General features: G+C 54.3%; 1 protein-coding gene across 1 annotated transcript in view; it reads left to right on the forward strand.

The window, feature by feature from the left end:
- Positions 1–22,211, forward strand: part of LOC144951173 (nicotinamide/nicotinic acid mononucleotide adenylyltransferase 2-like) — a 32,063-nt gene that overhangs the window by 4,882 nt on the left and 4,970 nt on the right. Inside the window, exons 2-9 of the mRNA XM_078881314.1 lie at positions 12,810–12,898; positions 15,049–15,116; positions 16,533–16,611; positions 16,940–17,117; positions 18,141–18,221; positions 19,333–19,377; positions 19,891–19,967; positions 20,865–20,966. Of these exons, the coding sequence (XP_078737440.1) occupies positions 12,810–12,898; positions 15,049–15,116; positions 16,533–16,611; positions 16,940–17,117; positions 18,141–18,221; positions 19,333–19,377; positions 19,891–19,967; positions 20,865–20,966 (719 nt within the window). The remainder of the gene's footprint in view (positions 1–12,809; positions 12,899–15,048; positions 15,117–16,532; positions 16,612–16,939; positions 17,118–18,140; positions 18,222–19,332; positions 19,378–19,890; positions 19,968–20,864; positions 20,967–22,211) is intronic.

The raw sequence follows: 22,211 nt of genomic DNA on the forward strand, positions 1-22,211 counted from the left end.
TCGTATGATGGTTAATCCCGCGTACGAACTTACAAATGGGCCTCATCCGAAGCGCCTTGTCCGAGGCTCTTTGTAAATTATTTTAAAATAAGATGAGAACACCCAGACTGATGGATGGTGGCTGTTGGGGGCACTAAACACGCGCGCCGGAAGGCAATGAGACCCTGGGACCTACAGCAAGCTCAGCAGACACGCCACGGCACACTCCGCCCGCTCGTCTGTCTACAGGGCACAGTTGCCCTACGTACGGTGCGAAAGAAGTCCCATACATAGCGGGGACGATGGGAGTAGTCGCCCCCCACCCACCCAGCCACCACCACCTCGGCCCCCCCCACACACCTTCCCCCACACCCTGCACGCCCAACTCTGGCACTGGTGCCAGATTAGGGGCCGTCCATAAATGACGTCACGCACCTAGGGGGGGGGGGCAGATTTTTTGTGACGATGTGGGACGAGGGGAGGTGGGGATAAATGTGACGTCACATCAAAATGCGCAACTTTAAATAAATAAACACTCCTACAACATCAGAGTGCAGCGCCACATTAAATACGCACTACAATGACAATAGTTTAAAGCGATTTGAAGCATGTTTTATTTTCAAAATGGAAATAAGGTCGGGGGGGGGGGGGGTCAGAGCTTTGTGACGTCATATTTGTGTGGGGGGGGGTCTGACTTTTTGTGACGACGCGTGACGAGGGGGGGGGCAAAAATCGTCCAAAATCGCGTGACGTCATTTATGGACGGCCGCTTAGAGACTCAGAAAATGGACACGTTACTGACATTTACTTATTCTTTGGGTCTTTCGGTAAAGCCACGTGGATAGAAAAATAACAAAATTAATAAATATAAATAACGTACAATATCCCGACGTTTCGATCGCACCACAAGCAATCGGCATTAGGTGAAACATATAGCGGGAGAGCTGCTGAGGCAGGCAAGACTATCTGTGGGGAGCGCTGCTAAGGCAGGGAGTTTACAAGATTTGAGATGGGTGTAGCCCAAGGGTCAGTGGGCGGGGCTAGAGATGAAATTTGCATGTCAATTTTAAGATGGGGTGATATTTACTTCAAGAAAATACAATTAATCGGGTTTTTTTTTCGTAACTAATGTTGGGCCCTAATTTTTTTTATATATATATATAAAATGGTGACATTTCGTGACTATGCCCGATTTCCCCTCCACACCGAGGATCAACATCACCGCGTTTGGACGATTTCCACGACTTTTGGCTGCTGCCAGAAATGTCCGAATGATGGTGCCACTTTGTTGAGCTATCGGTTCGTGGTGGCGATGTCGCTTGTGAGACATCAGTTAATACCTCAGTGGGCTTTGCCTGGTAGGATGTGGATGGTTTAGTGTTGTGTTTGTTTGTGTCTCGGTGATTTATATTCTTGGTTCACTTGGAAGGAAAATAATAAAATAATAAAAATAAAACAATAAAATTCTCACGACGTTTCGATCGCAACACAAGCAATCATCATCAGGTGTGAAAACCACGGCAAGAACATTTGAAAAAAGATGATTGCCCGTGTTGCAATAGAAACGTCGTGAGAATTGTATTGTTTTCTTTTTATTATTTTATTATTTCCCTTCTACGTGACTATCGAAAGAACGAAAACGCATGGATTCCTGCAGTCACGGAAGCTTCAAATCGAGATGTTTGCGACTCCCGTCGTGTTTGTTGTGTTGTTTGTTGTTGTGACGTTCTTACCCCGTGCCCCTACTGGACATCTTTGTAAAAAGAGCTTCACAGCTCATCGGATTCCTCCTGCTGTAGAAACAAACATTCTGGTTCAGATTTTCCCTCCACATTTGGAATCAACATCCCCGCGTTGAGACTATTTGGCTGCTAGACATGACGATAAGCCACTTCTCGTCGGGCTATAATTTGCGATAGCCAAATCGCTTCTGGAAAAGAGCTACATTGATCAGCGGGCCTCACCTGTTCATGGGTTAGATCGCGTTATTTCTACATGTGTTGTAACCCTCCACCCACCCGACACGGCAAAATAGTTCACTACTTTAGTTCACTGCTGGATGTTATTACCAGCGAAACGTCAGAGTACTAAAAAAAACTGTAAATGCTGCGGATTCACTCTTCAACACACCGGTGGGCTAAAGTAGTGAACTATTTTGTCTTTTGTCAACGTGACACTTTTTTGCTGATTGGCCGTGTCAGGTGGTGGAGGGTTACGACACATTTATAAATAACGCGATCTAACCTAAAAACTGTATTATTAATAATATTGGCAGCGAAGGCCTACGTGGGGCCTCACCTGGTAAAATAACCTAAAACTCGTTTAGTTTCCATGCCAAGTCCATGTTGAGCACTGAACAATTACCACCGCCAACCACGAATGCAATAATTGCTCCTTTGGCCAGAGTTGTCACTACTGTTCTGGTATCTGTGATGTCTGCATGGAATTGCCGATTTGTTTTTTTGTGTGAATACCACTGAGACATATATATGCATAGATATATACACACACACAAGTTCAACGATGCACCAGACATTGAACACACACAAGGGGCGTTTGGGAGGGCTGTGACCCAGATAGAAGAATGGGAGGGAGGAGGGTCTAAATATGAGTCTATGGATCTCTGTGTGAGTCTGTGGGTCTCTGTGTGAGTCTATGAGTCTCTGTGTGAGTCTATGGGTCTCTGTGTGAGTCTATGAGTCTCTGTGTGAGTCTATGGGTCTAAATATGAGTCTATGGGTCTCTGTGTGAGTCTATGTGTCTCTGTGTGAGTCTATGGGTCTCTATGTGAGTCTATGTGTCTCTGTGTGAGCCCATGGGTCTCTGCGTGAGTCTATGTGTCTTTGTGTGAGTCTATGGGTCTCTGTGTGAGTCTATAGGTCTCTGTGTGAGCCCATGGGTCTCTGCGTGAGTCACTGGTGACCGGTCTGAGACCACCAACTCACGGCACGGGACGGCCTAACCACACGACAGCGCCTGGAGCCTGGCATTTCGAATCAGCCTTTCTGCCTTGCTGGTTCAGCGCCTCTGACCTCTGATGAGCCACAACCCCTGCAGGGAAGGCTGCGATGGACGCAGCACGAGGCATTGCTCCCTTCCGGCGTGTCCCATCTGCACCTCCCCACCCCCCCGTGTCTACTCGTGATACCCCATAGTGGGGGGGGGGGGTTGCTTCCAGTGAGAACACAGCATCCTCGCTGCCAACACCGATGTTGGAAATTCATCATCGGAGTCTGTATTTGTCTGTGCCGCTCGAACGCAGGGGGCGGATTCTCTCTGAGACGCGCGTGATGTGGACGAACGTGGGGGGGGGGGGAATTAGAATCGGAGTCTGTATTCATACCGCAGGAGGAATCCGATGAGCTAGAAAGCTCTGTGTTTTGTTCACAGATGTCCAGTAGGAGCACGGGGTAAGAACGTCACAACGACAACAGTCACACGAACACGATAGTGCATTGTACCAGAATGGTAAACACATCACCCAAACACAAACACACGCAACACTAAGGGGCCGTTCATAAATGACGTCACGCACCTAGAGGGGGGGGGGTCAGACATTTGTGACGATGTGTGACGAGGGGGGGGGGGTGAGAAATGTGACGTCACGTGAAAATGCGCAACTTAAAATATAGACACCACGTTCTACTTAATTAAATAATACATGTTTTCTCTTACAACATCAGAGTGCAGCGCCACATTAAATACGCACTACAACGACAATAGTTTAAAGCGATTTGAAGCATGTTTTATATTTTGGGGGGGGGGGGGGGGGCAGAGCTTTGTGACGTCATATTTGAGGGGGGGTCTGACTTTTTGTGACGCCATGTGACGAGGGGGGGGGGTCAAAAATCGTCCAAAATCGCGTGACATCATAATTGGACGGCCCCTAAACCATCCACAATCCTACCAGGCAAAGCCCGCTGAGGTAGCGGCCTGGCCACCAATGATAGCCGCCCAACAAAGTGGGCCCATCGTTTGGACATTTACAGCAGCCAAATTATCTAAACGATGTGAATGCGAGTTTTTATAAATGTGGGATGGGTTCAAGGTCGTAGCCATGGTGTCAACATGGGGGGGGGGACCATATCTTCCAGGAGGTGTTGGGGTCTGTCCCCCCAGAAAAAAAAAATCTAAATTTGCAAACTAATTTCCTGCCATTTCCTGCCTAAAATATTTGTAATGGCAGAGATTAGGGACGAATCAAGTACAACCATAACCACAATCATATTAACAGAATTCTATTTTATAGCAATGTATTGGGGGAACATATTTGAATATTGGGGGGGGGGGGTGCGTCCCCCCTAATATATATTATAATTATGGCCTTGGATTGGTTTAACCAAGACCTCGCCACGCTGATCGGAGCGGCGTTGGCGAAGGGGACAGGGCCCATCGCTGCCCGTTGATGTTCGTAGCCGCGGTGAGAGCCGTTGGGTTTATAGTGGCAGTGCGCGAACCGCTGCGCCACCGCTCCCCCCGTCTAGCCTTGAACAGACCGATGGGACAAGTGCTGTTTGGGAGCACCTATTGAGGCTGGCACGACACATGATGAGGGTTGGCTAGCGCCATGTCCGACCACCTTTGTCTTCCCGGTGGCAATGTTTGCACACCGCACCAGGTACTCGTTTGAGGCTGAGTCGACCTAGGGGAGGCCCAGGACAGGTTCAAATAATCGTCACTGGTGGTGGCCGTGAGCGGAAATCGAACCCTGGTTGCCGGATTTGTGGCGCAGCGTAGCGCTAACCGCTGCACCACCACTCCCCACTCAGACACGCACACTCACGCATACAAAGATAAAGACAAAGATCCCCGTATAGCCTTAACAGACTGTAGGGGCAAGTGCTGTTAGCGAGCACCTATGAAGGCCGGAAAGGTACACGAGGTGGTGGGTGGCCAGCACCACGCCCGACCGCCTTTGTCTCCCCAGTGGCGATGTTTATACACCGCACCAGGTACTCATTTGAGGCTGAGTGGACCTAACACAATATCATACGCACACACACGCACACATGCACACTAACACACACACTAACACACACACTAACACACAACAACAACACAACAACCGCCATTCGCCACTAAGTAGCGGTGACGTCACCACGACGCTTGTGCCAGGCCAAGTGCACCTTGAGGCCACGTGAAGTGTCGAACGCCCGCTGGCAGGAGGTCACGGGGCAGACCCAGCAGGTGCCACGGGTCGACTGACCGAGATGACCGAGATGACTGGCTGATGCACCACCTGTGCCCCCTACTGTACCAACTTGCTGTGCTTTAGCCACCCGGCGCTCCGCTCGTTGTTGTGAGCGTCGCTCCTTCGCCCTCCGTTGTTGTTGGAGGGCGACTGCCTCCAACTGCCCAGTAGCGTCCTTCACGAGCCTCCTCCACAGAGGCCGATCTTGACACCGCTGGTACCAGTCATCGGCAAGTCCACTCAGCTCCACGTCCTCCTGTACCACATCACTCCATCTCTTCTCTAGCCTGTGCCTCGCCAGTTTAGCCCCCTCGATCTGGCCAAACAAAAGCTGTTTAGGCATGCAGTGGCTGGGCATGCGGGCTACATGACCCAGCCAACGCAGCCTTGCCTGCCAGAGGAGCTCACCGATGGGACTTTGCCCAGATCTTTCAAGGATTTGTGAGCTCCTCACACAATCCAGCCTGGTTAAACCCACGATGGATCGTAGGCAGGCCAGCCTAAATGTTTCCAACCGGCGAAGATGCTCCATTAGGGGGGTCCACGTTTCGCAAGCGTAGAGAAGGGAGGGAATGACCGTGGCCGAGAAGACCTGAAGCTTCGTGCGGAGCGACAGACCAGGTAGCTTCCACACAGCGTTATGCAACCGATGAAAAGATATTGCTGCTCGACTGATTCGGAGTGAGACCTCTGCTGTTAAACTGGAGCCGGTCATAAGCACACTGCCCAGTTATGGGAAACTCTCCACTACTGCCCCATCACCGATTGGGAGTTGTGGGGGTGGAGTGTCCGATGGTACAAAATACCCAGGCAGGTGCTTAGTTTTGGTGGGGCTGATGGTAAGGCCCCACCTCTTAGTGGCAAGCTCCAGTCTCAGCAGCAGCGTCTCCAACTCCTCTTCTGAATGAGCAGCTATTACCAAATCATCGGCATACATAACATGGTTGACCAATAGGGAGCCATCCCTTGATCGCACCCGGGCGCCAATCAGCCTCCCATTATATCTGTATCAAATGGAAATTCCCCCGGTACAGCTATTGAAGGCTTTACGAACTGCGTGGTCAAAATACATGTTAAATAATGTAGGAGCCAGAGGACATCCCTGTCGCACCCCAAGGTGTACAGGGAAAGACTCTGACTCCCGGCCACGTAGTTTTACCCGGGCCCACTCACCATCATGAAGGTCCTTAATGATCGTGAGCAGAGGGTCAGGGACTCCGAAAGCACGAAGAACAAACCAGAGCCCATGCCTACTGATGGTATCATAGGCCTTGACCAAGTCAATAAAGCAGAGATGTAGGTCTTGTTGGAATTCCCTACATCTCTGCTGTAGCAGACGGACAGAAAATATGGCATCTGTGCAGGACCGCCCTTTCCTGAAACCGCATTGGAGCTCCGCAAGCCTCTCCTCAGCGTGCCTAGCAAGGCGATGTTGAATAATCCTTGCCAGGACCTTTCCCGGCACACTGAGGAGTGAGATGCCCCTGTAGTTGTTACAGTCTGTGCGGTCCCGCTTCTTAAAGAGGGGGACCACCAGGGCATCCTTCCAATCCTGCCGAACCTGTCCAGTGGTCCAGACTATTGTTATGATGTCATGTAGGGCAGTCTGTGCACAAACGCCACCCTCCCTGAGCATTTCGCTTGGGAGATTATCTCTGCCCGGTGCCTTTCCTAGTCTCAGACTCCGGATCGCCTTCAATACTTCCTCAACAGATGGCACCTCAGCCAGCCACTCACAGGGGGTGACCTCTTCCAATATTTTAGGCACCGCAGCCTTAGCAGGGTTATCCCCACTTTGTGCCATGATGTTTTCCTGGCTGAGGGATTTCCCCTCCCCCAGGACCTCACAGAAATGCTCAGCAAATCTGCAAACCTGTTCCTGGGGGTCAGAGATTGGATCACTGTTTTTCCCCTAATGATGGTAATAGGTGTGGCACTACAGGTAACTTTTTTGATGGAATTAAAGAGTGATTTGTGATCGCGGGCCACTGAGGCCGACTCCATCTCTTCAGCAACCCGTGACCACCCATCCTTGCAGCACCTTACGGCTCTCCGAACCTCCGAGCGAAGGCTGCGGTAAACCTCCTCATTCTCTGACGTGGGATGTTGTAGCCGATGAGAGTGGGCCTGTCGCTTTTTCTCAACTAACCTGAACACCTCCTCTGTCAGCCAGGTTTTCTGGGGAGGTCTGGACCGCATACCCAAAGCAGCCATTGCCGCTGCATGAGTCACAGTCCTAAACCTCGCCCATTTACCCTCGACATCACGAGGAGTGGGGGACGATGCCAACCCCAGCTGCAAGTGATGATGAAATTCTCGCTTGCAACTTTCATCAGCTAACTGAGACCAGGCCACTTTAGGTTGGAATGGGGTCATGGGTGTACACCCACCACCGGAGTGGAAGAATGGCAGGCGCATCTTACAGATGACTAGTCGATGGTCAGAGGGCAGATCAGCTCCACGGTAGGTCCTGGTGTCAAGGACATGGGCTCGCATCCGCTGGTCCGTCACTATGTAGTCCAGCAGATGTTCTTGCTTGGACCCGGCATGCATCCATGATGTTGTGTGGATGCGCCGATGCCGGAAGAGCGTGTTGGTAATTACAAGCCCATGGGCTGCACAAAAATCTTTCAGCCTCCTACCGTTGTTATTGAGCTGATCTGGCCCATGCCTTCCAATCACTCCAGACCAGGTGCCAGCATCATGACCAACTCGGGCATTGAAGTCACCCAACAAGATGACTCTGTCCCGAGTGGCCACTTTAGCCAGCACCTGTGACAGGAGGTCATAGAAGGCATCTGACTCATCGGCTTTGCCTGCATCCCTCCAGGGATGTTCGTCTTCGGTGGGGGCATAAGTAACCACGACCACCACTCCTCGCCTCCAGTTGATGGGAAGGCGAGCCCAAAGTATCCTGGGGCTTACAGCTTCCCACACCTCACCACCACGCTCCCACACCCCCTTCATTCTTTTGTTCAAAAGAAGAGCCACACCCTGTTGTTTGGCAGTCTCCTGCCCCAAGTAGAGGACTGTCCACCCCTCATGGTGGCAGGAGCCAGAACCGGTCCACCGGACCTCTTGAATGCCACAGAGATCCAGGCGGTACCGGTCCAGCTCCCGACAAAGGAGTGGCAGCTTCTCCTCCGCAGTGAGCGTTCGAACATTCTACGTGGCTATCCGTAGTGGCTTTTCGTTGTTTCTAGAGGAGCCCCGAGGGTGAAGATTCAATCTCCTGGCTCCGCCAATTGGGGTTTGGCTAGGAGACGTCATAGAAGCCTGTCCCCCCGGGGCCTCCGGCACAAGCTTATTTGTTACATTTGTATGTTTATATCGTAGTCTCGTGGTAATTAATTGAAGGTTGAGGGGTTACCAGCCCCTCGCACCCGTCCAGAGCCCCCGTTTAGCCACTGTGGTGGTCACAGACGACATGAGGGGAGAGGCCAATGGGCATTGGCACTCCCCCCACAGCACTGCCCACGACAGTGTTGCCCGTCCAGTACCGCGAGGAGGTAGGGGGTTGTTTTGCTGGACTAACACACACTAACACACACACTAACACACACACACACCAACACACACACTAACACATACTAACACACACACACAGGGAGGACGCCTTTCAGCCTCATTGATCGCAAGTGGCCTTAGTGCGCGTCCCGCTAAAGCGAACGCGTTGAGGCCACTTAGCTGGGGGCGGGGGTTGGGATGTGTCCAGAGAAGCACGGCCCAGCCAGCCTCCCACCCCCCAAGGGGCCGTCCATAAATGACGTCAAGCACCTAGGGGGGGGGAGGTCAGACATTTGTGACGATGTGTGACGATGGGGGGAGGGGGGTTGAGAAATGTGACGTCACGTAAAAATGCGCAACTTTAAATAAATATATACAACACGTTCTAATTAATTAAATAGACGTTTTAATAAATGTTTTCTCCTACAACATCAGAGTGCAGCGCCACATTAAATACGCACTACAATGACAATAGTTTAAAGCGATTTGAATATTTGTTTTTTGGGGGGGAGGGGGAAGAGCTTTGTGACGTCATATTTGAGGGGGGGGGTCTGACTTTTTGTGACGCCGTGTGACGAAGGGGGGGGGGGGTCAAAAATCGTCAAAAATCGCGTGACGTCATTTATGGACGGCCCCTTGGGGCAGCGGGTGGAAACTCCACCGTTCTATGGCGGGCGCTGGGGGGATGGGCGGGGGTGCAACGTCGTTCCACGATGACAATCCGCGCCACGTGGCACTCGAGTCTCCACGGCGATGGCGGCTGCGTGCGGTGCGAAAGAAGTCCGAGGCGCGTGCAGGGAGTGAGACGTGGAGGGCGGCCGCTGGCGACGAGGGAGACGATTGATGGCGATTACTGGGGAGTGGAGGGGAGGGAGGCAGGGAGGGGGGTGGGAGGGAGGGGGAGGAGGCAGGGAGGGGGGAGGGAGTGCAGGGGGGGAGGAAGGCAGGGAGGGGGAGGGGAGGGCGGGAGGGGAGGGAGGTTGAGGGAGGGGAGGGAGGGAGGGAGGGAGGGGAGGGGATGCGAGGGAGGGGAGGTTGAGGGAGGGGAGGGAGGGGAGGGGAGGGAGGTTGAGGGAGGGGGGAGGGAGGCAGGGGAGGGATGGGGGAGGAAGGGGAGGGAAGAAGGTTGAGGGGGGGGGGGAGGTTGAGGGGGGGGAGGGAGGGGAGGGGAGGGAGGGGAGGTTGAGGGAGGGGAGGGGAGGTTGAGGGAGGGGAGGGAGGGGAGGGGAGGGAGGTTGAGGGAGGGGGGAGGGAGGCAGGGGAGGGATGGGGGAGGAAGGGGAGGGAAGAAGGTTGAGGGGGGGGGGGAGGTTGAGGGGGGGGGAGGGAGGGGAGGGGAGGGAGGGGAGGTTGAGGGAGGGGAGGGGAGGTTGAGGGAGGGGAGGTTGAGGGAGGGGAGGGGAGGGAGGTTGAGGGAGGGGAGGGAGGGGAGGGAGGTTGAGGGAGGGGGGAGGGAGGCAGGGGAGGGATGGGGGAGGAAGGGGAGGGAAGAAGGTTGAGGGGGGGGGAGGTTGAGGGAGGGGTGGGAGAGGAGGGAGGAGGTGTAAAGGATGAAGGGGAGGGGGGGCGTAGAGGGGAGCATCTGCCAAGTCAACGTTGCCGGCAGCCTTCCACCAGCGACGAGTCGTCCATTGCCGTGGCCACGGACTCGGGGCTCCCCCCTGCCACGGCCAACTCGCGTCCACGCGGAGCCCCGCGGTGTCCCCCTGGCTCTGTTGTGGTGGCCCTGCCGCCTCTCGTTCTCTCGCACCATGCACGTGTGTGTGTGTGTGCACGTGTGTGCGCGTGTGTGTGTGCGCGCGTGTGTGTGCGCGCGCGTGTGCGCGCGCAAGTGTGAGTGCGCACGTGTGTGTGTGCACGTGTGTCTGTGTGTACGTGTGTGTGTGTGTGCGTGTGTGCACGTGTGTGTGTGTACGTGTGTGTGTGCGTGTGTGTGTGCACGTGTGTGTGTGTGCACGTGTGTGTGCGTGTGTGTGTGCACGTGTATGTGTGTGTGCACGTATGTGTGTGTGCGTTTGTGTGTGTGTGTACGTGTGTGTGTGCACGTGTGTGTGTGCACGTGTGTGTGTGTGCACGTGTGTGCGTGTGTGTGTGCGCGTGTGTGTGTGTGCACGTGTGTGTGTGCACGTGTGTGTGTGTGTGCACGTGTGTGCGTGTGTGTGTGCACGTGTGTGTCGTGGGGAGCGGTGGTGTAGTGGTTAGCGCGCTGCGCCACGAACCTGGCGATCCGAGTTTGATTCGCGCTCACGGCCAACACCGGTGGCGATTATCTGAACCGCTCATGGGCCTCCCCTAGGTCGACTCAGCCTCAAATCAGTACCTGGTACGATGTGTAAACATTGCCACTAGGGAGACAAAGGCGGCCGGGCGTGGTGTTGGCCCACCCCCTCGTGTGCCGTTCCGGCCTTCACAGGTGCTCGCTAACAGCACTTTCCCCTACAGTCTGTTAAGGCTATACGGGGGAACTTTGACTTTGTGTGTGCGTGCGTGTTGGTGTGAGTGTGTGAGTGTGTGCGTGTTCCAGCAGAATGAAAACACTGTCCGACCCTCTGATCATAATCCGCATCTCGTCTCTCACCCCCAGCCCCCCCAATACTCCGGGTGTAACTGGCACGTTGCAATCCAGAGTGCGCGTTCTTGAGGGGGGTCCACGAAGTAGCGGGTGGGTTCAGGCCAAGGCCGTAGCCATGGAGTCAACATTGGGGGGACCAAATCTTCCAGGGTGTCTGGGGGTACCCAACCCAGAAAATTTTATAAATTTAAAAAGTCATTTGCTGCCTAAAATATAAAAAATTCACTAACACATGGGATGGACTTGTTATTTATGTTTTACAATAATGTCTAACAGTGTATTGTATTACATTGCTCTGTATGTAATGGCAGAGATTAGGGATTAATAAAGTACAACCATAACCACAATCATATAAACAGAAATCTATGCATTGATTTATATGAAGACAAGTCCAGATATTGTGGACAATGTTAATTAAAATTGTTGTTTTGATTTACATTGCATAGCAAATTTTTTTTTAAGCATATTTGAATATTGGGGGGAAGTGTCCCCCCCCAATATAATTCGGGCCTTGGTTCAGGCGGTGCAGTGAGACCCCGAAGGGCCGTGCGGTGTGCCCGGGGGTGGCCAGGGTCCGTAGGCGGCACCACGGCGAGTGGGATCGTCGACCCGTCCGTGCGGACTTGTCCCGGCGTGGCTCTCCGGCCTGCTCCTCGGGGGTTAGTGGCGCCGACCGCCGTCGTTCGGCGTCCATGTCCGACGTTTCGCCCCGCGTGCCAGTGAAGAGGAGCTTTCCGACAAGCGCGCGGTCGGCTACGTAGGTGGCAGGGGGGGGGGGGGTGGCCGCGAAAGGAAGTTCGACGCGACGTCACTAAGTGACCGTGACGTCACCACGGCGCCTGTGCCAGGCTAGGTGCACTTTGAGGCCACGTGAAGTGTCGGAGGATTGCCGCTGACAGGAGGCCTCGAGACAAACCCAGCAGATGCCAGGCGTTGGATGAGTGAGATGACCAGTAGATGCACCACCAGCTGTACCCCCTACTGTGCCAGGCTAGGTGCAGGAGGTCTCGGGACAGACCCAGCAGGTGTCATGGGTTGGCTGAGTGAGATGACCGGTAGATGCACCACCAGCTGTACCCCACACTGCTCCAACTTGCTGCGTTTTATCCGCCCGCCGCTCCGCTCGTTGTTGTGAGCGTCGCTCCTCCGCCCTCCATTGTTGCTGGAGGGCGACCGCCTCCAACTGCCCAGCAGCAGCAGCAGCGTCCTGCACAAGCCTCCTCCTCCACAGAGGGCCGATCCTGACACCTCAGCTCCATATCCTCCTGTATCACATCAGTCCATCTCCTCTCCGGCCCATGTCGTGCCCGTTCAGTTCAACGTTCAGCGTACACACACGAGTACATTAAATGCTCGTGGAGTCCAACGCAACATCGTGATTAAGACTCACGCGGTAATTCATCGGTAAAGGGAAATAAGACAAATGAACGGCCCCGCTGTGTGGGTGTGAAGGACACGGCCACTCCACTCCCAGTCGTCGTGAGCTCGCCGTGCCACGTGGCACCGTTTTTGTCTTCTTCTTTCTTCATCTGTGCCCCCCCCCCCCACCGCGGGAGACAGAAGCGGCCCGCGCCCACCTGCACGCGAGCGGCGACTGCACGGTGATCGGAGGCCTCATCGCGCCCTGCCACGACTCGTGCAACAAGCACGTGGGTCCCACTCGGGCGATGCGCACTCATCCTCCTCCTCTTGCTGTTGTTGTTGTTCTTTGTTGTTGTTGTGACGCTTGTTTTTGAGAATCTGCCTTTGCATCATCTGCATCCCCTGCCTTTGCTGATTCTCCAGGACTCATTTTATGGAGGGTCCTGTCGTGTTTTTGCAGTAGGCCGGGGTGGGGGGCGATGTTGCCGCCTGTAATCCCAATTGAGTCATTGGCAGTGCATTTTTCCAGCATTGGCACCACAACTCCGATCGTCCTCGCAGCAGCAGCGGCAGCAGCAGTGGCGGCTTTTGGCTCAGCCATCGAACAAATACCATGACCGCGTCACGCGGTGCTCTGCGGCCGTCTGGAACGCTCTTCCGATATCAGGAGGCTACTGGGAGCCATGCCACTTTGACACCATCTATGTTGACGAACTAATTTCTTCATAGAACTGCTTTATTCGTCTAGTTTGTTGTACTTCCCCCCCCCCCCGCACCTCCGATTACCGCAGTTGGCTACGTACAGTGCGAAAGGAGTTCAACCGACGTACGTTGTGCGATGTTGTTTAGCTATGGGCGGAAACCCGAGAGCCCAGGGGAAAACCCACGCGGAACAGGAGATAATACAAACTCCATAATAGAGGTAATTTTTTGGGTTAGATCACGTAATAAATATATGAATGTTGTGTCGTTAAACCCGCCACCACCCGACACAGCCAATCAGTAAGGTTTGTCACGTAAACAGAACGTGGCCAATTCGTGACTGGCACAGCACACAACGCTGTGTCTGAGAGTAAACCCACAATGACAATAATTACAACCAGCATGTACTCGAATTGTAGATGTTGTCGTGGGTTTACTCTCCAACACACCGGTTAGTCCTGGGCCTCCCCGAGGTCGACTCAGCCTCAAACGAGTACCTGGTGTGGTGCCACAAGGAAGACAAAGGTGGCCGGGCGTAGCGCCGGCCAGCCACCCCCGCGTGCAGCATGCCGGCCTGCATAGGCGCTACTTGCTACTAACAGCACTTGCCCCAACAGTCTGCTGAGGCTACACGGGGGATGGCTGTCTTTTGTCGCACAGGAGGAATAGGCTTGCGTGTGTGTTTTTTCCATCCCCATTAAAGTTACACTGATGTAGTTTGACATCAGCGGTCTCGCGTGTGCACGCGCGTGCATCGTGGCGACGTCTCCGTGCGAGCTGCGCGCTCGCGTCACGGGGGAGCGGTGGCGCAGCGGTTCGCACCGGCACGCCACTAGACCTCGTCGGCCCGAGTTCGAGTCGATCCGGGGGTCCTTGGTCGATTCCTTCCATAAAGAGAAACGCTCAACGCGTCTCGTCAGCAATGCGGCGCCCTTGGAAGGAAACAAAATTTGACAATGGGCGACGTTTTTGGGAATGGGCCTATCTCAGCTTTGAAACAGGGGCATTGCCCAAAACGTTGGCCATCATATTTCTTGATTTACTTCCCTTTCAGGCCACACGCCGATATTCACACGGGACGTGTTGAGTTTCTATTCTCAAATTGAAAATTAATTTCCTTAGAACTGCTCGTTATTGTGCAACGTACGGCGCGAAAGAAGTTCAACATACGTATTGATTTTTTATTGCACCACTGCTAACGCAGAAGTTGCAGGCACAACATCACCAAATACCCTGAAACGAGTGGCACCGATACGGTGCGTAAACATCACCCCCGCCGTGCCCCGTGCTGGCATTAGTGAATACTCGCTAACAGCATTTGCCCAAACAGTCTGTGCAGGCTACAAGGGGGGGGGGGTGAGATGTTAACTACCTCGCCTGGTACACTGGAGGTCATTGATTCAATCCCAACCCTGACGCCTGCTGCTGTATATATGGAGTTTGCATCTTTCTCTCCCCGTGGTCGCGTGGATTTTTCTCCGGGCCCTCCGGGTTTTTTTCCCCTCCACATTTAGAGTCAACGTCACTACGCGTTTAGAATATTCGGCTGCTGCTCTAAATTCCCACGTGATGCTGATGATGATGATGACGGTGACGAGCCCTCGCTTCGTTGAGCTGTCATTTGTGGTCGCCAGGTCGCTTCGTAAAAAGTGGGCTCTTTGCCTGGTCAAATAGAACGTAGTTTGAGTGTAATAGCAGTCTCTGTCTGTGCGTGTGATGTGCATTCTCCTTCTAGGCGCTGCTGCCAAGTCACCACCGGCTGACCATGTGCCACCTCGCAGTGCGCTCCTCACACTGGATCCGGTATCGCAGTCCTCCGCTCCTCGTTCGCGAATGCCATTGCATCGATTCATTCGTTTATGAATTCATTCGTTCATGTATTCATTCGTTTATGAATTCATTCGTCTGGCTAGGCTGTCTGGCTAGACGGTCTATGTCCTGGATAGGGTGTCTGGATAGGGTGTCTGGATAGGGTGTCTGGATAGGGTTTCTGGATAGGGTGTCTGGATAGAGGGTTTGTCTATATCCATGGCAAGGGTGTCTAACTAGGGCGTCTGGCGAGGTTGTCTTGCTCGAGGGTCAGTTTATGTCCCTCTCAAAGGTGTCTACACAGGGTGTGTGACTTGGCTGTCTGGCTCGAGGATCTGTCTGTGTCCCTGGCAAAGGTGTCTAAATAGGGCGTCTGGCTAGAGGGTCTGTCTATATGCCTGGATTGGGCGTCTGGCTAGGTTGTCTGGTTAATGGGTCTGTCTGTGTCCCTGGCAAGAGCGTCTGGCTAGGTGGGGGGATGAGGGCAGCGATGAGAGCGGCTTTTAGCCAGCGCCTTCTGTTGCCGTGCAGAATTCCGCCCGTTTTACGAGCCGATCGATAACCTCCCAGACGCGGCGCCCGACAGCACCGGGGAATTGGCTCCCCTCCTGAGTTACAGCAGCGGTGACCGCCGCTACCGCTGCTGCTGCCACCACAGTGGAACGGGCTTGGTGGTGACGAGTTCGGTGGTGACGGGTTCAGTGGTGACGAGTTCGGTGGTCAAGGGTTCGGTGGTCAAGGGTTCGGTGGTGATGGGTTTGCAGCACGCGATCAGGAGGAGGTTGCTGGGGGGGGGGGAGGGGGGTAGTGGGGGGGGAGATTCTTAAATCTGCCCTGCGACTACCTCCTCCTCTGTCGACCGAGCAGTGCAAGATGTCCGGCCAGAGTTGAAGAGAAGGCCGAAAACCCTCTAGAGAGGAGCTTCCTTGGGAAAGCCATTCCACCAAGCAGGGGTTTGAGCGAGCAGTTGCAAGGCTGCTCCCTTTACCTTAGTCAGTGATTTAAACTCCACATTCCTATGGCCGGGGGTCAGTCAATTCCGGCGACAACCGCTGTTGACCTTCCTGCAAAATTGTGCTTATTTTAGCGGCCAGCAAAGGGATGATGGGATGAGTCGACCACCACAACCTGGGTGTGAACTTGCGACCATTCTGTTCGCGAGCAAGTCGCTCTGCCACTGAATCAGCCGGCCGAATTAACAGCGGTTGTCCTCGTACGCCAATGGCCTCTACCATAGGAATGTGGAATGGGCTCAGGGCTGCTAATGGAGATGAGATGTACGTGTGTGTGCTCGCTAGCAGCCCTTGCCCCCCTGACAGTCTGTTGAGGCAGTACAGGAGGAGGGGGAGGAGGGGCGGACTTTGTCTTTGTCTCTCTGTGTCGTCGTTGTCGTCGTCACTGTGGACGCAGAGTGGACCCCTGGGCGTGCCTGCAGGACAGCGCGCAGTCGGCACGGTCGGTCCTCGAGCATCACCGCAACCTCCTCAAGGTGTGGCCGCCACCCAGGGAGGGGTGGGGGGGGGGGGTCCAGCGCTCGCACGAAGTTCCTCTCCCACGTTGTGTGCTCGTGCGCTTCGTCGCTGCGACGGGGACGACGCTCTCACCTCAACCGCCGCACATTCACAACTTCTTCCTGCACAGTATCCATGCCGCGGCCTAACCCTAACCTTACATGTTGAGTGAGAACCTCCGTATTGACCCCTTTTGTACCGACCCCTGTGTTCCGCACCCCCCCTTCCCCGTTCCACCCCCCTGCCCCCCTCCCCTGTGCCTTCCCCCCACTCTGACACACCCGCACCGCCCGCCACCACCACCAGCAAATGAGCGGCTGCATCTTCTGTGACGTGACCTCCCCCGTGGCGGCGGCAGCAGCGCCGGCGGCGAGTGCGCGCCCGGGGCAGGGAGACGCGGCACCGCCGCAGGGCAGCGTGGGCCACCAGCCAGCGCCGCGCGGGCCCTCCCGCCCCGGCCTGCCCGCCGGAAAACCCACCCCAGGTACCAACCGCCACGTGGCCATGGCGCGCCGTTTGTTGCCAGCCTCGCTTGACGTTTTGGCCGCTAAAACCAAACAATCCAGGAGGCTCATCGGTTAAGACAGCTGCCACTGGGGTCAGTGCTGAAACGCAAGACGGATGCACAGATGTACGCGAGCGCTCTAAACGCTCTAGTGCTCATTGCTGGACCTGTTCCAGCCATCCTTCCTCTTTATGTCCTTCCCCCTTACTCGTCAGGCCACACCCCTTCCTGGTTACACCCCACCACTTCCTGATTGGGCCCCACCTCTTCCTGATTAGGCCCCACCATTTCCTGATTAGGCCCCACCCCTTCCTGGTTAGACTCCATCCTTTCCTGTTTTGGCCCCACCAAATCACGATTAGGCCCCACCCCTTCCTGATTAGGCCGCACTCCTTCCTTATTAGGCCAAACCCCTTCCTGATTCGGCCCCCACCCCTTCCTGAGTAGGCCCCCATCACTTTCTGCTCCAAACCTTCCCTTTTTAGGCCCTGCCCTTTCTCTAGGCCCCGCGTGTCTGGGTTTAATCCCCGGGGCCCCTTCCACCACACAGAGGATTGTGGAAGTGGGAGGGGGGGCGGTAATGTGCGTGCACCGCAGTGGTATGGGTGGGTCGGGTCAGGGGTGGAGGGGTATGGGTTGGTCGTGGCAGTAGGGATAGTTTTCTCTTTCTTTTGTACAAATGCTGATGTAGATGACAGAGCAATAACGACAATTTCACATTCAGGTGATCAAGCCAGACAATTGCAATCTGGAGTAGCGGAGTTTATCGGCGTGATGTTTCCTTGGTGTTTGCGGATCAGGGCACCGCGTTGTTGTTTACTCGAGATAGTGGTGGGTTGGGGTCAGAGGGGGTTATTGGTGTTGCAGCTTCACTACGACGGCCAGAATGACCTCTCAGAGCGGCGAGATAACGACAGTGGCGGATTAGAATGCAACCGAAGACAGAGTCGCGACGTGAAGAAACGAAGCGGCGTTAAATCTCACTTCCTGCCCCCTCCGCAGGGAAAATTCTCAACAATCTGGGAGGAAACCTCACGGTGATGTGCTGCTCACGCCCGGAGACGGACGTGTTCAGCTTCATCGGTGAGTCCCATTGCAAACGTCTCGTGCCACGGGCCAACCGCGGTCCCGGCAATCGCTCGTGGTCCAACCCGGGGCTCAGCCGGAGCGGAGGGGATGGCGATCGCCTCCATCAGTGGCTCCGAAGCCAGTGGTGGAAATTCCACGTTCCCGTGAAGCTGCAGCAGCAGCCGGGTAATCTCAGTCAAGACCAAAAAAGAGGATTTCTCCACAACTCTGGCTGTCGCCTGATGATGATGCTGTATGTAATTACTAGCAAAATGTCACGGTCCTTGAATTGTAAATTATTTAGTGGATTTACTCTTCAACACACCAGCGTGCTGTACAAGTAAGAAATTGGCACGTTTTGTTTACGTGAGAACCCTTACTAATTGGTTGTGTCTGTAGGCGGCGGATTTAACGGCACTTTATATTTACATGATCTAACCCAAAAAACCTCTCTTATGGATATTGGTCACGAAAGCCTTCTCCTACGTGTTAAACGGAGGGTAATCCTAAGCGATGATGATAATTTAGTACGTTTGGTATTGGCGCTGTCGCTCAATTGGAGCAAGGCTGTCGTCCGTCATCGTCATCACGAAAGAAGGCGCCGCCATGTTTCACAGACACGGCCTGCAGTAGTTTCGCGGTTGGGTGGTGGGGGGGGCGACGATGATTGCCGCTTTGTGCGCATGTGCGCATGTGCATGTGTGTGTGTGTGCATGTTTGTGTGCGTGTTTGTGCGTGTGTGTGCGTCTATGTGTGCACGCGTGCACGCACGCGAAATCCCAATTGAGAAATTCGCGTGTGGCTTTTCAAATTTGCTGAATGCCGTTACCGTGACACCGGCCGCTGCAGTGGTCCCACTCCCGCTGCACGAGAAATCTCTCACGTCCGCTGCAATGCAGCGTTAGCTGGGGCGGCCCGGCGGAGTCGCAACTGCAAACCGCTGCGGCCAACGCGCTCAGCCTAGGTCACGTCACCGGTTGCCCCACTGCGCTGCCGACGACCCCAGAGACCCGAGTGTGACCCCTAGCCACGGCCGACGATGAGGGGGATATCCCGAACGGGTCGTTGTGCTGCGATGACTCAGCGTGATGTGGACAAATTCCACCGATGCTCCTTCTCGTTTCAGACGAGAACGCCAACATGGGGAATGTGCTGCGTTACGAAGAGATCGGTGAGTGCAGACTGATTTTTTTCTAACTTCTCAGTTTTCACGGGATCGTTTCCATCAAAGCATTGCCTGGACGATTGGCTGGAAAGACAAACAAACAAACAGCCCTTTGGGCCACGTCGATGGCGTCGCTGGTTAATCACTTACGTCGTGTTTGGGGAGGGTGGCATTAAGCGGGACAGGGCACACAATGGCGTGCCCTCCCCCCCCCGTTCCGAATAACGTCACGGGAAATCTTTGACGTCCACCGCGAGCAAAGTGGGCGGCCCATTGCGGTCCTCACGTTTCGTATTGACCGGGGCGGCCACTGGGTTTGAACAGTCAATTTCCAGGACAAGCTGCCGCCTGGCCGCGTCACCGTGGCCTCCTGCCGGCGAGCCTTCGACCCTTCACGAGGCCTCGGAAGTGCACCTAGCCTGGCACCAAGCACCGTGGTAATGTCACCGCCAACTTAGTGGCGAAGGGCAGTTGTTGTTGTGCGTGAGTGAGTGACCTGGTTCCTGTCGTCTTGGGCAGACATGAGAGTCAAGCTGCTGTGTGGCAGTGACCTGCTGGAGTCCTTCTGCATCCCCAACCTCTGGAGCGAGAAGGATGTAAGTGAATGAAAGAATGAATGCATGGACAAGTGAATTGACAAACAAATGAATGGATTAGCGGTGGAATGAGCGATTAGTGAATGCACAAATGAACGGGCGTTTAGTTAAGTGAACAAATGAACTAAAGCGTTGAATGAACAATTGAATGAAAGCACACATGAATGAACTGATGAGTAAACCTGCACATGATGGGATCTGCTACATTTGTCGCCCGCATCGTGTGGTGCGCTTGTCCCGTGAACGTCACTCACTGGCTCCTCCACCACCACCACACTGTGGTCAACCACCACCACCACACTGCAGGTCACAACAACTCACTCACGCACCCACTCACTCACTCGTTCACTCAACTACTCATTCACCCATCCACTCACTCAGTCACTCATCTACTCACTCACTACCCTGCAGGTCAGAACTCACTCAATCGTTCACCGACTCATACATTACACTCGCCCGATCACTCACCGACTCACTCAGTTGCTCATCCATTCACCGACTCACTCATTCACACGCCCACCCACTCACCACACTGCGTGTCACAAATCACTCGCTCACTGACTCATATATTCAATCGTCCAATCACTCACCCACTCATCCACTCACTTCACTCACTCACCAACCCACCCACTCACCACACCGCTCCACTCTGGAATTCCCTCCTCCCATCACCATCATCATCATCATCGCGGTCGCCTCTCATCACCAGCACCCGGGTGACAAAGCTCACCGTGCATGGTGCTGTGCGGGCGTGGTGCTGGCTGACCATCCATCTCAATGTGCCTTCATCACAGGAGCTCGCTCACAGCACCTGCAACGAACAGTCTGCTAATAGCCACACGGGGGATCTTCGTCTTTGCTGTGTGTGTCGCCCCCCCACCACCACCGTGAGCGCAGCTGAAGAGCATCCTGGGAGACTTTGGGTTGGTGTGCGTGCCGCGTGAAGGTCACGACCCCTCGCGCATCATCGCGCAGTCTCCGCTGCTCAGCAAGTACAGGGTGCGTGGAGACCCCCCCACCCTACACACACAAAGACAGAGATCCCCCGCGTAGCCTTGACAGACTGTAGGGGCAAGTGCTGTTAGCGAGCACCTCTGAAGGCCGGCACGGCACACGAGGGGGTGGGTGGCCAGCGCCATGCCCGGCCGCCTTTGTCTCCCTAGCGGCGATGTTTACTACACATCGCAACTGGGTACTCATTTGAGGCTGAGTCGACCTAGGGGAGGCCCAGGACCGGTTCAGATCATCGTCACTGGGTGTTCGCCGTGAGCGGGAATCGAACTCTGGTCGCCGGGTGCGGAGCGCATTGCGCTTCAGTTTCAGTTTCATTTATTAGGATTTACCCTGTGAGCCATTCGGCTCTTGATTTGGGTTCAACAGCAACACACAATAAAATTACAAGATACACCTAAAATTCATTGTACACAAATCTAAACATCACATACGTCAACAATAAAATCCTACAGAAAAAGCACAACCCGTCCATACTGCGTACAAAAAGTGCAAAAAATTCCATTTCGATGTTTGATCCCAATAACAAACACATTCGTGCGGAGGGAGCTGGTAGGAACGTTGGGTTGCTCGGTCAATGGCCAGGGTCAACGGCGGCGTGGTGTATTCCGCAAATATGCCCGACTGTGAGGGCGGGCACAAGCCGGCGTGAGTAGGTTAAACGTTGAGTTTTATAAGGGTACCACGGGGTGACCAGCTCCTCCCCACCCAGCCCCACCCTCCCCACCCAGCCCCTCCCCACCCTCCCCACCCAGCGCCTCCCCCCCCACCCAGCCCCTCCCTCCCCACCCAGCCCCTCCCCACCCTCCCGACCCAGCGCCTCCCCCCCCACCCAGCCCCTCCCTCCCCATATTCTTAGGGTTTTTCGGTAAAGTCACGTAGGTGACTCCCTCCCCACCCAGCACCTCCCTGCACGACGGACGGACACAATAATCCCCTGTGGGCTGGTGGAACGAGTGGATTCCTACCAGTATCATAATACAATACAGATCAAAATTGTAAGTATAAATTTGTTCTAAATGAAAAAAAATCGGGCCAAACCAAGCCCCTCTAAAACTTACTAAAACAATGCTATATAAACAACGTAACAGTTTTCCCAACAAATGTGATTAAAAGTTTACAATAGCGACACACACAACACACATCACTAAACGTAGCATTCTTCGCTAGCTGCATAAGTAAATCCATAATAGCCAGGTTAACAATAGCAGTAGCAGCGCACTATAATAAAAA

The sequence above is a fragment of the Lampetra fluviatilis genome, chromosome 61 (assembly GCF_964198595.1).
Source record: "Lampetra fluviatilis chromosome 61, kcLamFluv1.1, whole genome shotgun sequence".
NCBI lineage: Eukaryota > Metazoa > Chordata > Hyperoartia > Petromyzontiformes > Petromyzontidae > Lampetra > Lampetra fluviatilis.